Below are 15,499 nucleotides of genomic sequence, written 5' to 3'. Positions count from 1 at the left end.
CTGCTTTTTTTTATTTGATGTCTAATGCAAAACCTTTAGGCAGGTATAGCTTCATCCTGACAGGGCTAGGAGTCGTGCCTGAAACCCCCTGTGATGGCATTATGAATCTGTGTAAATTTAGCTCTATTGAGCAAGAGACCTTAGAAGATTTAGGTGAAAGAGAGGTTGTTGGTGTTGGTCTGAGCAGGACACACCAGATGAGCGGTGTTTAATTTCAGACTGTAGGACCTGTCACAGACCAAAGGCTAGCACCCAGGTCATGGTAAAATGGTCATTTAGTCCCAGGCTTCAGGGAAAAGTGATGGCAGGCTGAACATTTCAATGCTAAGATCTTTCTTGACTATATTTTTGGGTTCAAGGGAACTGTACAGGATGTAAGTCATGCCTGTTTTGACTGTGGGTGGTTTTGACTGTAAGATTACTGTCTCAGTAACCTTACAGTCACTTGCTGGATGCATGCATTGGCACTGATTCAAACAGCTTTGAATTTTGTCATGAACTTTGGAGTTCCTGTGTCCAGATCTATTGCTCATTCTTGAATAGTTCTATCAAACTCTCCATGATTGTACCACGAAAATCAGATAGCTCAGCCTTGGGCATGAGGCCAGTGGGAATTGAATTGTTCTGATTAGTGACTGTGTCCCTCACCTGTGTCCTTTAATGAAAGCAGGCATCTATTTGCTGTATGCATCCAGTAGAGATGATGACTGCCTTGACTAGCCCTACTCATCCTTTTTGTGAATTCTTCTTTTCTGTTCTGTTCTTAGTCAAAAGGATGGAGAATAGGCACATTCTCCTCCTCTTCCCAGTGTCGTGTGCATTCATGAAGCTCCAGTTGTTTGCTACTTTCAGGTGGTGTCCTCTGCACTGCTCTCTCAGTACTATTGTAAGGATACCAAATATTTCAGTATCCTTCATTGGAAGTCAGTCTGTAGCTTAGTATCCACTGGCAAATGGGATATTTAAATGAAAGACAAACTGGGTCTGCCTGCCTTAATCACTGATTCGTTAACTTCATCAGTTTCCAAGTCACTGCTCTGGATAGCAGTGTTTCATGAAAGAGACAATGTTCATAGTCTTTGTGAATGTTTTAAGAGTTTTCACCTCAAATCTCCTTTGGCAATATTGCAATGCATTATCTCTCTTTTAATCCTTCCTTTACCTAGCCTTTCATGATTATTTGCTCTGATTGGCTTCTTCATGAGTAACTGGCTGGTGATAGTTATAATTTGCAGTAGGGCAGCATGCCCATTTAAACTTGGCAGCTATTTTGAGGACCTTAGATTTTTTTTTGGTAAGTGTTTTAAACAACTAAAAGACCCTTGTGTATCATGGTGTCTCCTCCCTGTCCTTATCCACTAGCTTCCAATCTACTGCACTGATTTGTTTTTTTGATTGCTTTATTCCTTTTTCATGTTCTGTGTCTATTAGACATCCCTTATTGTTTCTTATTATCCTTGCAGTCTCTTTGGGTTTGCTGGTGTTAAGATGCTGGTGCTGTGCACTGATGTGATTAAAATACAAGGATTTGGAAGGAATGCTTGTATGTTGAGGGGGGGGTAATTTATAATTTTTAATTAAAACTACTGAAAATATGGAACAAATATTACAGAGTCCTTTCTGGTTTGGTCTCTCTGAATCATGTTCTGCTTTGATTTTTCAGTTAACAAAGTTCTGTTAAAACTAGAATTATTTCTCTGTTTCCCCTCTCTAATTATGGGCAGAAAAATCACCACAGTTATCAGCCTGGATTTACCCATCCTTTATTAATCCAGATATTCTAATGCAAGCACTAACCTTTTGGGGCTTTCTTCTAAATGTAGATATTCTACCTGCTCAGTAGCTTGACATTACTAAAGCAGTCTTAGATTTTTTTTTTTCAGCTTAACTTGTGTTTAACTGAAATCTCTTTTAGGTTGCACTATCTCCTGGAGACTCTTTTCTTTGTCTCTGTCTCTTCTGTAGTCTATCCATGTATTGCAGAATTTCTTGCGGTTTTCTAGATGTGCATATCTCTGAGATCCTCCCTCACTGTTATTTTGCCTTTACTCTGTCTGTTTGTGATTTCAGTGGGCTTCTCTTTGTCAAAAAAGTCTACTTTTAGAAGCAGAGCATTTTTAGACGCCTTGAAGGTACCCCCTCCTGTCTCAGGGAGGTGTAGTGACCACCACCACACACCTGCATGCCTCTAACTAGTTGCTTCATTAGCATCAATGTTTCCTTATTTGCATTTTGAAGCTCTTCAACTCATGTAACGTGAATTGCAACGTTTGACTTGGTCAGTTCTGTTGGGCCATTGATCAGCCAGAGAGCCCTCTATGTATGAAGCAGATCCAGCATGAAAGTCGTTCTATACCCTTCCCTTCTCTCTTCTTTGAGTCTCTACCTCTACTGCCTTTTCTCTGGTGTACTATAATGCACTTCTTTCACACGGAAAAGAACATTAACAGTGAATTGTTCGCTAAATTGTGAGAAAGCCTCTTGTGCTGTTTTTCAAGCCTGCTTTAAAGAATGAAATAGTCCTGTAAAATCTGGACTAGAAGCTGAAAGCACATGTTCTGGATCTACATCAAAATGGCTCTCTTTTCTTCTTTTTTTTAAACCTTTTTTTTTTCCCTACGTTAACCAAATTTGTCTTTGGGTTCTTGAATCACTCCATTGATTCAAGCAATAGTGGCTAGCTTAACAAAGATGCACCAAATAAGCTAGAATCATACCTTGGCCCCTGCACTGAGTGTCACCCATTCCATCAGTGCTTTGCTTTTGTTTTTGTTGGATATTATTTGTGTGCGTGTGTATGACAGTTTTTTTCTGGGTTTTGCAAATATTTACGTTGTCTGATTTTTATAGCAATAAATTCGTGTACTTGCCAACTTGTATCCATTGGAGCAGAATGCTTTTTCCCTTCTCTCCTTAACAAATGCATAATCTCCTTTTGAAGCTTTCTAGTGAAAGTGAATCCACAATGATCCAAGCAGACTGTTCAGTAGTCTGGCTCTCACAGAAAGTTTACTAATATTTAAATTACATTTTCTTTGCCTTGTATGGGAAAAAAATCAATCCCTACCTTCTTTATCTTATCCTGTATATACTTTTAAAGCCCACTTTAAGTCTCTTTTTAATCATCTCCTCCTCACACTTCAGTCAATTATAAAAATAATATTCTGAATGCTTTCACTGGGCTTTGTGTCAGACAAATAAAACTTGATCCCATATGGCAGATTGTGCAGGACATTTGTGAATAGAACAGCTTCCTGTACAGCTTACTGTACAGTGCAGCTAATATCTATCCATTAAGTCCTACAAAGCAAAGTTTGAAATGCATGAGCACGTACTTGAATATCTTGGGGTGAAAGATAGACCATTGTAATTTAAATGAGACATTTATGTGCCATTGTTTGGCACTGCAGAAATGTGATCTCATGTGACATCACAGGGTGAAAACCGAACTGACGGCAAGTGCCAACAAGCACGCATGCTGATCAAATTTTATCATGGGTTTCTTACAATGCATTTCAATCATAGGCTTATGTACTCTATTTTTATTAATTCTTTATGCTACAGGTACTAAAGAGGGTCTGATCTAACTGGGAAATAAAGGGAACAAAGGAAGAGAAGTAGATTAGGAGGGAAATGGTTCTTGCTCTGCTTTACGTGATTTATGTGTACGAGGTTCTACGTACAGAGCAAAACCAACATACTCTTTATCAGGCATCAGCCTATTGCTTTAAAAGTTGGCAAGTACACCTGGAATTTTACAGGAATGCTGAAACTCTCTGTTTCAAATGTAAATCAGTTGTATGATGGTGGGAGATTTATGATGGTGAATATATATGTTTAATGCTTAAATAAGTACTGAAGTATATGAAGTACTGTATTATCACCCTGACTAACTTCACTTGTTTATAGTGTGTTTTTTCAGTGATGAAAACATACATGAGTGTCTTTGGATAAGTGTTGTGTGGTAGGAAATTATCAAAACGTAATCACACAGGTAGAAAGTGAAATATTGGATGATCATTTGTCATGCATATAGTTCAAGTGCTATTCATGACAGCGCTCAATTCAATTGAAGTGTTGATCTCCTTTATACTGAAAAAATATGATACTCTCACATCCACTGTTTATTTCACAACAGTTCCTAAAGAATGTAAATCTCCATTTGAACATCCAATTTGTTATTATCTGTTTTAAGTCAAGAATATTCTTTGGCTTAAAAGGTCACTATCAGCTAAATTCTGTAACTACCTCATGTTGCATGAAAAGTAAAATTAAAATGATTTTAAAGCAACTTTTTAAAATTATCACCATTTCTATAGCTTGTTTTGTGTTTGGTGTTTTTTGGTTTGGGGTTTTTTTCAGTTTCTTCTTCTCATTTACTTGGAGCATTCAGTTTTGTTCCAGAGCTGGAACCTCTGTTCCATGCCACAAATTTCTTCTCTAAAGTATGAGTGCTAATCACTATCTCCAGTTTAAGAAACAGGAAAACATCTGATGTCCAGTTCTGCCCAAGTATAATGTTCTGCACAAGGCAGATAATTCAGCTCTGTGTTTCCAATTTAATTGAAATCACCAGCAGTTCTAATTGGCCCAGTCCTAATGCGTTTAAGTCTACAAAATTGCAGGTGATTTATTTTATCGAAAAACATGCTTAAATTTTTTTTAACTACTGCATTTTCCAGCTGGACTTAACTTGGGCAAGGCCTCAAAGTTAGTAATGACACTTTAAGATAACATAAGCTTGCAGCATTTGTTGCTTTATTTTTATTATAGTGTGATGCAGAAGCCTTGTTCGGGATTTCCTAGTAGAGCACAGTTTGCACAGAATGTGAATTCACAGTGCAGAAGCTAGTTGTACTAATTCCTCTGTGGCAATTCAGAAGAAGCATTTACACCACCTACTTTAAATACGTATGCTTTGGGTGCCCAGATTAGAAAGCTGGTCTCTGTACTCTCCCTCTGTAATCAGTGGTGGTCCCTTCAGAGGTGGTTCAGAGCCAGAACTATTTTAACTGTTCCATGTTGCCCTTGGAGAAGTACTGCTATTCTAGTTGATGACTTTGGGAATCTAGGAGACTTGCATCTTAACTTAAGTTGGGGCTGGGGGTTGATTTACATTTTGTATAATTATCTCATAAATGCTAGCATACATTCTTTAAAGAAACGACTTAAATTTGCAACAAATCTGCAAGTCTCCATTTATCCTTGGATTCCTGTGGTGAATTGATTTCCTATGTCTCCTCCAGGTTCTGCAGTATATCCATGTCATTAAACTGTTGGGACAGATGTGTGCACATTGTGTTGGAAAACTGACCCATACCTCACAGAGCTTTGTGTTTAAAAAAACAAAAACAAAAACCAAAACCCCAGAAAGCTGTATTGCTAAAAAGGAAGCACTCTGATTTTAGTCTTAAAGAGTCTGAAATGTGTGGCATTATGAATACCTCAAGCTTTGTGGCTTTTAACACACACTGAGAAACTCTTCAGCTTTCAGAATTAGATCCTTGTAGACTGAAATATTTTGGGTTTTTTACTTTTTCTTTTCAATATCTAGTGTTTGTTGTAAGTAGCTATATGCTAGTAAGAAACTTATGACAAATACAGAGATAAGCCTGGTTGAAAAACTTTATCTAAAAACATAGTTGAGCAAAAAAATGTTAAATTTTGCAAAGCTGCTGTTACTGATTTTTTTTTTTTCTTTTCTTTTCATTTTTAATCTCTGTCCTATTTCTGGTTTAGTTCTCATGCTGATGATAAGAATATGGCAGGAGACTCTGTATGTGTGTGCATATGTGAACTGATCATTTGTATGTGAGTTCCTGCGCCCAAAGGAAGAGGCTTGCATTTTCTATTAAGGAATTTTTTTTTTTTTTTTTTTTTAAACTTTTCCAGGCCAAACAAACTCTAGGTCTAAAAGGCCTGTTTCTCAGAAATCCAAAGCAGGCCTCTCTGGACAGTCATGCTGCTGGTCAGCTCCATCGCAAACATTCCTTTAGCAGCCACATCTTGAGACGGACAGCCAGTGCACCCACCAAAAGCCAGAAGAAGAACAAGAAGGGCTTTCCTGAAATTGCTTTTGACACAAAAGACAACAGCTCTGAAGGGGCTGGTGAAGACCGTGAAGTGGAAGCTGCCTCACAGCCTCGCTTTGAGCAAGAGCCAGAAAGTGCTTCTCTGTCACCAGCTCCCCGAGATGGTGCCAGTGGGGAGGTGCATGGCAAGGGGTTGAAAGGTAAGGCCCATAGTTCTCGTAAAGCCAAAAGCCAAAGTTGTGCTCAAGGGGGTGCTGCTTTCAGTGAACCCATACAGAGGTCTAACAGGGTCCGGCTTCAGGAGCACCAAAGCGAGAAGCAAAGTGTCTTTGCACGCTGTGCCATCAACAGCTCTGGTAGGATTGGAGTGGCCACCAATTGCATGAAATGCATGATTGGTTCCAAAGAAAGCCCAGATCTAGAATGCAAGTGGAGTGACCATCCTTCCAGGCCTATTGCTAAAGATACACTTCACCATGATCAGTATAGCAGTATAACCGGAGAAGAGAGGTTAGAGCTAAAAAACTGGGGTGTTAAAGGTCAGCCCAGGCGGCAATCAGATTTGCAGTCTTGCAGCAGCCCTGGAACTGCCGATGATCTAACAAGGAGCACCCAGTCTTTTGTGACCCCAGGGAAGAAAAATATTGACTCTAAATGTCATGGAATAAAGGCTCATTCCCGGCAGCGGTGGCAGTGCCAATCAGGTGGCAAGTATGGAAGCACTGTCAACTTGGTTGCAGCCAGCAATGGCTCTGTATCCTCCAACTCCAGCAGTCTAGAAAGCCTTGGAAGCCCAGAATTCCCCAAGCACTGGTCTGAAACTTCTCGAAGGCAAGTGGGCACCCTACAGAGGGAAATGAACGCCTTGTTCGTTCAAAAATTGGAGGAAATTCGAAGTAAATCCCCTATATTCTTTACTGGTAAGACCAGATTTTCTTCACCCTTCTCCACCTTAGATCACATCATTGTCTCAGCTTCTGCATAGCATCTTTACTTAGAAGCTCCTGTATGTTGTTTTGCTATCAAGAGCTCTTTTTCTTTATTTTTGGCAATGACAGAAAAAAAGTCTGCATAAATATTTTTATTTTATTTTTTTCCTAGACGTGTCTGGTTTAGATTAGTCCTTTCCATGCCTAGCTAACCATCTGCAGTAGTAAAACTGTCAATAGTCCATGAATGTTTGGATTGTTTGTTCAGGGTTTTTTGTTTCCTTGGGGTTTTTTTTTTAGTGAATGTGGTATGATACTAAGTAAATTCTAAGATCCAAACCAGAGCATTAAGTAGAGACTGAATATGGGAAACCCATATTAACAAACAGTATTTCCATTATCAGTATTTGTGTTTCATTGAGGGATAACCACATCAGAAATGATATCTAATGTGCACTCTGCTAACAATAAAACCAGTTCCTTCCTCAAAGAACTTGCAAAATTACTGCCATCAGTTCAGGGATTACTGGATGGAATTCTCTGGCCTGGGTTATTCAGGAGATCACACTTTATGAACATAGCAGACCATTCTGGTCCTAAATGTATAAATCCCTAGTATGCAAACATTTATAGATGTGCTTAATGTTATGTATATGATTTGACTGTGACCTGAGGGCACAGTTGCACAATATAAAGAAGCAAGGTATGTGAGCTGATGTTACTTGACATCAGCCAAGCTAGGTGGACTGTTAGCATTTCCCAATTGCAAAGTAAAATGCGTCCATTTAAAAGAAGCCTGCTTAAGCTTCAGCATTTTACGGTTGTTTCAAGCCAGGAAAATGCATGTGGTCACTGGGATCTCGTGACTGTATCTTTACTCAGGAACTGTATGTTTGTAAAGATGGAAAATAGCAACAGAGGCAACCGAGGTATATATTTTAATAAGGAGACTGGCTTTTTTTTAATCCTGATTTGGCAGGGAGGGGAGGGAAGGGAAGAGATTTTGACAAGATTTTCTCTGTTTCATAGAAATGTGAAGAGGAAGTAAAGAAATACAGCTTTTGTCTATGACTACAAGAGCTTCTCTTCAAATCCCTCCCCCTCTCCCTTAAATGTCCAAGGAATTTGGACATTGATGGTTACCTTTTCAGGAACAGTTAAGTGACTTTGGTGCTTCTTAAGAAGTAATTCCTTTTGTAGTAACAGATTCTGACTGCCCACCTATAGTGGGCTTCTTTGAAAAGCTCATACAGAAATTCAAAATATTCTGTTTGTTTGATCAATTTAATCTGGTTGAGTGTCTACAATTTTTCTTCATTTCTCTTTTTTTACTCTTTTTTAAACATATTTTTTCTAATATCTGCTTTGAGCTTTTAGGAAAATACCGGGACAATGGGAGGGGGAGGGGAGAAGTTTGCCGGTTCCCATGACTTGAAATTAATCCAAAGCAGCAGAACTTTTTCTATGCCCAAATTGTTGGCATTAGGCTTTTCATAAGCTCTGAGTAGTGTGACATATGAAACCATTTCCCATTACCAGTGCCAGGTCCCCCGCCAGCCCCCCAAGTCACTAAATAAATATTGTGATATGCTTGAAATTTGATTAAATCCATCTGACTTCTCAAGCATGGAATCAGCAAACCTTTAAAATGGTGAAACAGTCACTTGGACTGGATGCTGATGATCCAGTGACAAACACTATGTTTGCACAAACAGCATGCTTTCCCCATCTGCCTGCTATTTTAGTGCCTTGGGCCAAGAAACCAAGGAAACCAGTAACGTTAGCCTAATATGGCTGCATTTCATAATTAACATTCTGTTGATGGGAAGAGCCACAAGGATGAGACAGGAAACTATAGTCTCTAGTTGTCCCCTTTATGGCAACAGCATTACAGTTTCCAGCATTTTGCCTTGTAAGTGTGCCTTAATCTATGCTGATGGCCTAGCCTAGATAGGGAGAAGGAGAGCTCATTAGTCTGATCAGCTCTGGACTCCTCCCGATACTCCTTCAGATACTGAAAAGTCTGCTGTGTTGTGAACGGTGGATTTTGCTTATGGGCACACGTGCCTTCTTCCCTTTTAACACTCCCAACGAATGTAATATAGGCCATTGAACAGCTGTCGCCATTGTTAAGCTTCTTGCCACTACGCTGGATTGGAAATACTGGTGCTGAAAGGAAAGGCACGGTATTTCCTCGGCATTCTTTGGTAATGCAGATGATTTTTTTTCCATAGCATTAGGAGAGGGCTTTGGAGGAGGGGAGGCCAGATTCCATTCCCCAGTCCAGTGGAGTGCATTTCTTGAACAATAGCAAAACCTGCTTTTTATTCTTCTGTGACAAAGTAATGGACATAATATCCATCCATTTATGGATGCCATTGAGTGCTCTGGTTGGTCGGAAATTCTTAGGATCCTACAAAAATGTGTGAATATTTCTGTCTGTTTCCCTTCCCTCCCTCAGCACTAATTTATCCTGTTATCTGCACCTGCCTTCCCTACATTAACTGGATTTTTCCTCTGTTCTGTCCTATTATTCTACATGCACACTCTCTCTCTCTAGTTAAGAACTGAAAGGACAAGCAAGTCAAAGGTAACTGTTTACTGAGTGTCACTGATTCAAGCACCTTGTTGCCTGTAGTCCTGGGTTTTGTTTGTTTCCTGCCTTATAATTACCTGCTCCTATATTCTTAAGGTTGTCGTCTGGCTCAGTGGTGCTCTGCTAGTTCTCGAATGCATGTTTGCATTGTGGTTTGCAGTTGTGGGAAACAGTCTTTTTGGCATGACGGCTTTGGCTCTTAGGGTACAGCTTATAAACATGGCAGAGGGATGGAGCATTTTCTTCGGGTAATTGGTGGCTGTTGTGGTTCTTTAGGATTGTACTGTCAGCCTGGTGTTCATGAACCACGCATCTGTATAGTTTTTTGAAAAAGAAATTACAAACTTTTTTAGGAAAACAGAGTTAGTCTGTTTAAATTTTTTGTTTTGTTTTTAAAAGGCATATTGACTACATTCCATTGTATGCGTACAGATCATTTTATCTGTAATCTGCTCCAGGAGTCCTATGCTGCTTCTCTTCTGAGTAATGGATCATTGGGATCATAACTGTTGGTTGGGCAGTGGTGTTCTGATTATTATATGTGGTCTGATTATGATCTGATATACTGACATGTTTGAGTGCTGGAAGGAAGGAAGAAGAGCAATTCAAGTGGTGCTGGATGGTGGAGGAAGAAAAGTTAGTTTATGAGAGGAGACACAAAGGACACAAGGAAATTGATGGATACAGTTGTTGTTTGAATAAGATAATCAGGAAAGTAACATGGTGCTATTATGCATGGACTGAGATGTTTTGAAAGCAACAGGGCTTTTGGGCAGCTAAAACTGAACGCACAGAAATTTTTGCCGCTGTTAGCCAGGCATTTGAAATCATAAGTTATCTTAAAAATCATGATTAATATATGCAATTACTACCTTAAAAACAAAATGATAAACATAAAGAATAAATGTTCAGCTAAACTGCAATTTGTAATAGCTAATTAACCCCGTATCTCTGTTTTTCTTGTTTCTTTTTTTTCCTATCTTTTCATGTCTCCCAAGCAGATGTCTGCCATTTCTCAATACAGAGGTCAGTCACTTCTTTATGCAGCCTAGAAACTATCACCGAAGAGCCTGTTATTGCCAATGAAAACCAACATGCCAGCCTTTTCTTCCCTCTACCCATTACTCCTTACAGTGATTCTGAAGAAGGGTCTGTATCTGATCATTCCACCGAATCTCGATCAGAAGTAAGCAGCACATCCAACCGGCCTCAAGAATCTCTACTCACTGGAGAACAAAGAACAAATCTGGCTGCAGAAGACCAAGTGCAGGTAGTCACCAGAGCAGCTGACACAAGTTTAGTAGTCCAAGAAGATGAGAGGACAAGCATAGCAGGACGTCTCAAGGAAGAAAATGGTTGGACACAGGCGTGCGGTAAAGCTGAAGATCAGCTTGGATTGGCAGTGCATCCTCAAAAAGCCTGGCTGGTAGTGGCAGCTGGTAAGACTGCTGGCCAACCTGGTGAAAACTGCCAGAAGCAAAATGACCAACCAGGTCAGGTATTAGCAGACATGAAAAGCACCATTGAATCCAAAGGGCAAAAAATTGGTGCAGCAGCTGTTCTACTCCAGAAAAACAATGCGATTAACAGCACACAGACAACTTTGCTTCCAGACACTTTCCAGAAAGCCCAGGCTCTACCTGTTCCTGTTTCTCAGACCAGCTCTTACATGTTAGTAAGAAGGTCAAAGAGTGAAGGACTGAAGATGTCAGACTCCTCAGCCTTAATAAAAATTCCAAGTAGCCTGTCTCCAGCAGCAGAAGTATACTTTGATGCCACTATTAATGACCGGATCTGGAGCAAGCTAGACTGCAGCAATCATCGTGACAGCATGTCTTCCTCTTCCAGCATGTCCTCCAATGACACTGTGATAGATCTCTCTCTACCGAATCTAGCTCGCAAAAGCCTTCCAGATCTTGGCATCCGTCACGAAAATTTTGAGCCCCTTGCCATAAGAAAGGGCATGCGCCCACGATCTGCTACAACATCCGGTAACGAGATGCCAATGGTGAGCAAGAGCAAATCCAATCCTAACCTGAGGTCTGGCCAGCTGCCAGCAGATGAACTGTGCCCCCGTCCTCTTGCCAGGAGCCCTCAGGATGCATTCTCATCCATTCCTAGAAGGCATACCTGGAGCAGGCTGTACATGGAAAGTCTCAGACAGTCTTCTAACAAATCCAAAGCACACGATATGGTTGGGAATAACCAGGCAAAATCCAAGAGTCTTGGAGACCTTACCTCTGATGATATTGTGTGCACTTTTGAAAGCAAATACCGTAGCATCAGCAGGAGTTTTGTCACTCGATCAATGCGAGAGCAGCGCCGCTCTTCAGGCCTGAGATCCTCAGTCAAATCCCAGGATGAACTGACTGAGCAGCTAAAGAAGCTGACAGCCTTTCAGCAGGAAAATGACATCACTTCCCCTATCAGTCTCGATCCAACTGAATCTGAAGAGGAAGGGGAGAGCTTGGGACTCCTTCGCAGGTCTTCCTCTCGCAGTCAGAGCAGGGTGCGGTACATTGCCAACAGGGCTAAGCAAGCTCAGGAGAGACAGCGGCTGCAAAGCCTAGGCCAGCTCAGTGGGAGCCCCATCGAGGAGAGAGGAAATCCAGAGGGAGCCTGCAGCGTTGCAAAAGCAGTTTGTATGGATATAGCTTCTCCTGCCGTGTTTACATCCCAGCCTAAGAACCAAACTGATTTTAATACTGACACAGAAGTCTTCTTTATGCTGAAACTGTAGTTCTGGGGAGCACTGAATAAGGCAATGTTTACATTCCTGTCCAAAAAACGTAGTGACCCGAGAGGCACAAATATCCTTGTATGGCTTAGTGCTTCCTGGCCTTCTCTTGATTGTAAGGATACTTAATATCATGAGTCCAAAAGAATAGATGAGTGTTAAATTTGTCAGCAGTTTGTGGAAATAGAACAATCAAGTGAAATTGGAGACTTAATATTTTTACAGTCCCGATGAGCTGACCTCCTTTTTTTTTTTTAGTTACACTTTTCCCAGCCTCAAATTTGGCCTCCTTTGTGTGTGATCACTTGTTGCATTTGCAGTTTGCTCTGTGCAAATCTCATGTTCTTTACTAATTTCAGTAATTGCTTCTTATAATGGGTAAACATCTATGCGATGTTAATGACTGCTAAGGTAAATTTTGCTCTTACAAATTGTGGATCCATGAAAAGAGGCTGGATTTAAAATCATGCTCCCTGTTCTGTTTTATTTTTTTGGAAGAGCTTGAGGCCTCTGAGGGTATCTTCTCTGGGAATTAATAATGTAGTAAAGTCCATCTTCCATCATGGACCTGTTTATTTCAGTGAAAATCCATGTTGTCTCACTCTTTGAAGAAGAGTTCTCACTATGTTCCAAAGCAATGCTTTTATAAACCAAGCTTGTTTATATATATAAATATATATATACATTTGTGTGTATGCAAATATATGTCTGCACATATATGTATACATGCACACACTTGAACTGTGACTGTTCCTTGTCTCAAAATATAATCTGTGGGAATGAGGCAGGAGAGGGAAGGGAATTACTAGAAATAGACAGGAATATCTTCTGACTTTAATTCAGACATGGCTAAAAAGCATGCTAGTCTTTTCTTGAACACAGCACCATCCCTTCTTTATGGTATTTTAAGAATGCTGCTGTATATAGCACTTTTTGGATGAATTTTACTATTTCTGTATTGCACTGCCATGCAAAATTTTCAATGATATGTTTTAAAAAAGAGATATTTAATTTTTTTAGATGGACATATTTAGAATTAAATACCAACCTAAACAGAATAATAATTTTTCCTCCCCAATTTTTTTTACTTTTTAGTTTTAGGGATGTGATCCCTCCCCCCCAATTATTATGTCATTTATTATAGATGTACATTTTATCAGTGATGGAGAAGAATGTTTACTGAGATGCATTTTAAAGAGAAACAGAGGTTTAATTTTATTTCAGGCTGCATAGAGTCTCTATTATTGAGAGGATATTTTGCTTTTGTTTGTAATGATTCTTCTGTGTATATTGCAAAATCTAAAAATTTTGTTTGTAAGACTACCTTACACTACTAAAATAAACATATTTAACCTTCCAGCTGTTGACTCTTTAGCTGTAACATCACACTTTTTCTATGCTGTCTAGAAGCTTGTGGTATACAAACATGGTTAATTCTATCTGCCTTGTTTTAAAAATTCCTTAGTGGGTAACATTTAATTTTACTCTTTTTCAGAGTGGTAGCCATTTCAGATCCAGCTCAAATTTTCTCAGGTCCAGCAAAAGGCATGCAAGTATTGGTAGAGACTGGCATTCTGTTGTTGTGTGATACAGAGCACGTGGATCGTTTCAAACTGATGTCTGTCTTTGGCAGCCAGTGATGGCTCTGTAGATGAAAATTCTAGGGGAACTCATGTAATTAGAAGCCAAACAGACATAATCCAAGGACCTAATTTATTCTATTACAGCTCTCTAAGTAAGATAGAAGCCCTGTTTCAATCACTGAGGTTGCTTAAAGTCTGGCTGAAAATACTGCAGCAAAAATTTGCTCTTCACCTGTCCAATTCAAAAATATCTTCTCTTCCTGTCCCAGCAAAATGCACAGTGAAAGTGCATGTTGCTTAGTTCATACTCTCTCCTGGAAGGGTTGTCAGCTTACTTGTGGGTTGTGGGACTAGAAAGGAGTTCTTGGTCTCTAATTTTAGTATTGTTTGGCCACAAGCATTTAAACTCTGAGATAGCAAAATGTAAGGCTCACTGTAGCTAATGATATCATCATGACATGGAGATAGGGGCTGGGAGGGGTTTAATTCTCTGGTTAAATCTTTTCAAATGGTCTTCAGTATGTTTTTTCTAAAAATATTCTCTCAGTTGTCCATCCTGGCTCAGATCTTCATTGCTTGTCTTCATAATTTGGATGAGAGGCCCTTGAGGTTTGTGCAACAAAGGTTTGGAACATGCACTGAAGTAACCCTACAATATCACTGCAGTCTCTGAAGGAAAAAAAGGTAAATCAGCAGCAGAATGTGTGATCTGCCAAGATTAGTCTCACATTGTGTCTTAACACAAAGCAAATTTCATTAACATTCTCTAGACGAAAAGTCACTCTGTAATACTTTAGTTTGGGGCTGCAAAGCTGCGGGGCGTTGCTGCTTTTTTATCTTTAAAGCAAGAAAGTACATGCAACTTGACAGCTTTAGAAAGTTAATGTTTAAAAGGCCTATTTGTGTCTTTTCAAAGACCAAGTTTCACAATCAGATTATTTTTATCTTTAATTGATTAAGCAATACTTGTTAAATTAATGCACCTCACAGAAGGCAGTATCATGTAGCACTTCAAAACTTTTATCGTTGTTTGAATTTTTAAAAAACAGGGTCTGGATTTAACTTACTAGAGTACGTGTGAATTTTGCCCTCCTGCTTCCAAATTAATAGTAACTATCTTTACTGCTTGTTTTGTTACACTACATAAGACCATTAATGATGTGCATTACTATGAATGGAATTTATTTCATGGTACCTACACTGTTGAGTAGCAGAAGCTTACTATGCAGTTTTGCTCTTCATTCATCTGGTCTTCATCGGGGAAGAGGAAAATTGCTTATTCAGATCTTCTCAGTGGGCAGGGTGCTATCTAAAATGGTAAGAAAAGCAATAAAGATTCGGTAACAGTGGTGGGAGTCAGGAGTTGAGGTTCCAAGCAGCACTGATTTTCATTTTATGAATGCCTCTCTGCTCTTACTTTCTTGATGATCTTCTCTACCATTCATATGATAATCAAGATGAAGAAGCAGATTCTCCCTCCTCCATGTGAAATTGCGGGCAGATACCTTGTAGACACAGGTTGAGCGTAAAACCACAGTGGTCAGTGCATGCCATCTGCTAAGGTAGTAGCATTCACTCTGCGTTAATCACTGCTTGCCATATAGTAGCTGCAAATTTTTACT

The 15,499-nt window shown here is 39.6% G+C and overlaps 1 protein-coding gene across 2 annotated transcripts in view; it reads left to right on the top strand.

Annotated features, from left to right (window-relative positions):
- Positions 1–13,653, top strand: part of PLCH2 (phospholipase C eta 2) — a 55,029-nt gene extending 41,376 nt beyond the window's left edge. Inside the window, exons 21-23 of one of the 2 annotated variants that reach the window (XM_052792428.1) lie at positions 5,893–6,952; positions 10,559–10,583; positions 10,692–13,653. In XM_052792428.1, coding sequence (XP_052648388.1) covers positions 5,893–6,952; positions 10,559–10,583; positions 10,692–12,297 — 2,691 coding nt within the window. In that variant the 3' untranslated portion in view covers positions 12,298–13,653. Of the gene's footprint in view, positions 1–5,892; positions 6,953–10,558 lie in introns of both variants that reach the window. The other variant, XM_052792427.1, reaches the window with a different exon arrangement.
- Positions 13,654–15,499: the final 1,846 nt, after the last annotated feature.

The sequence above is a fragment of the Harpia harpyja genome, chromosome 7 (genome assembly GCF_026419915.1).
Source record: "Harpia harpyja isolate bHarHar1 chromosome 7, bHarHar1 primary haplotype, whole genome shotgun sequence".
Classification (NCBI taxonomy): Eukaryota; Metazoa; Chordata; class Aves; order Accipitriformes; family Accipitridae; genus Harpia; species Harpia harpyja.
Note: the sequence above shows the minus strand (reverse complement) of the source record. Positions and strands in the feature narration are given on the sequence as shown.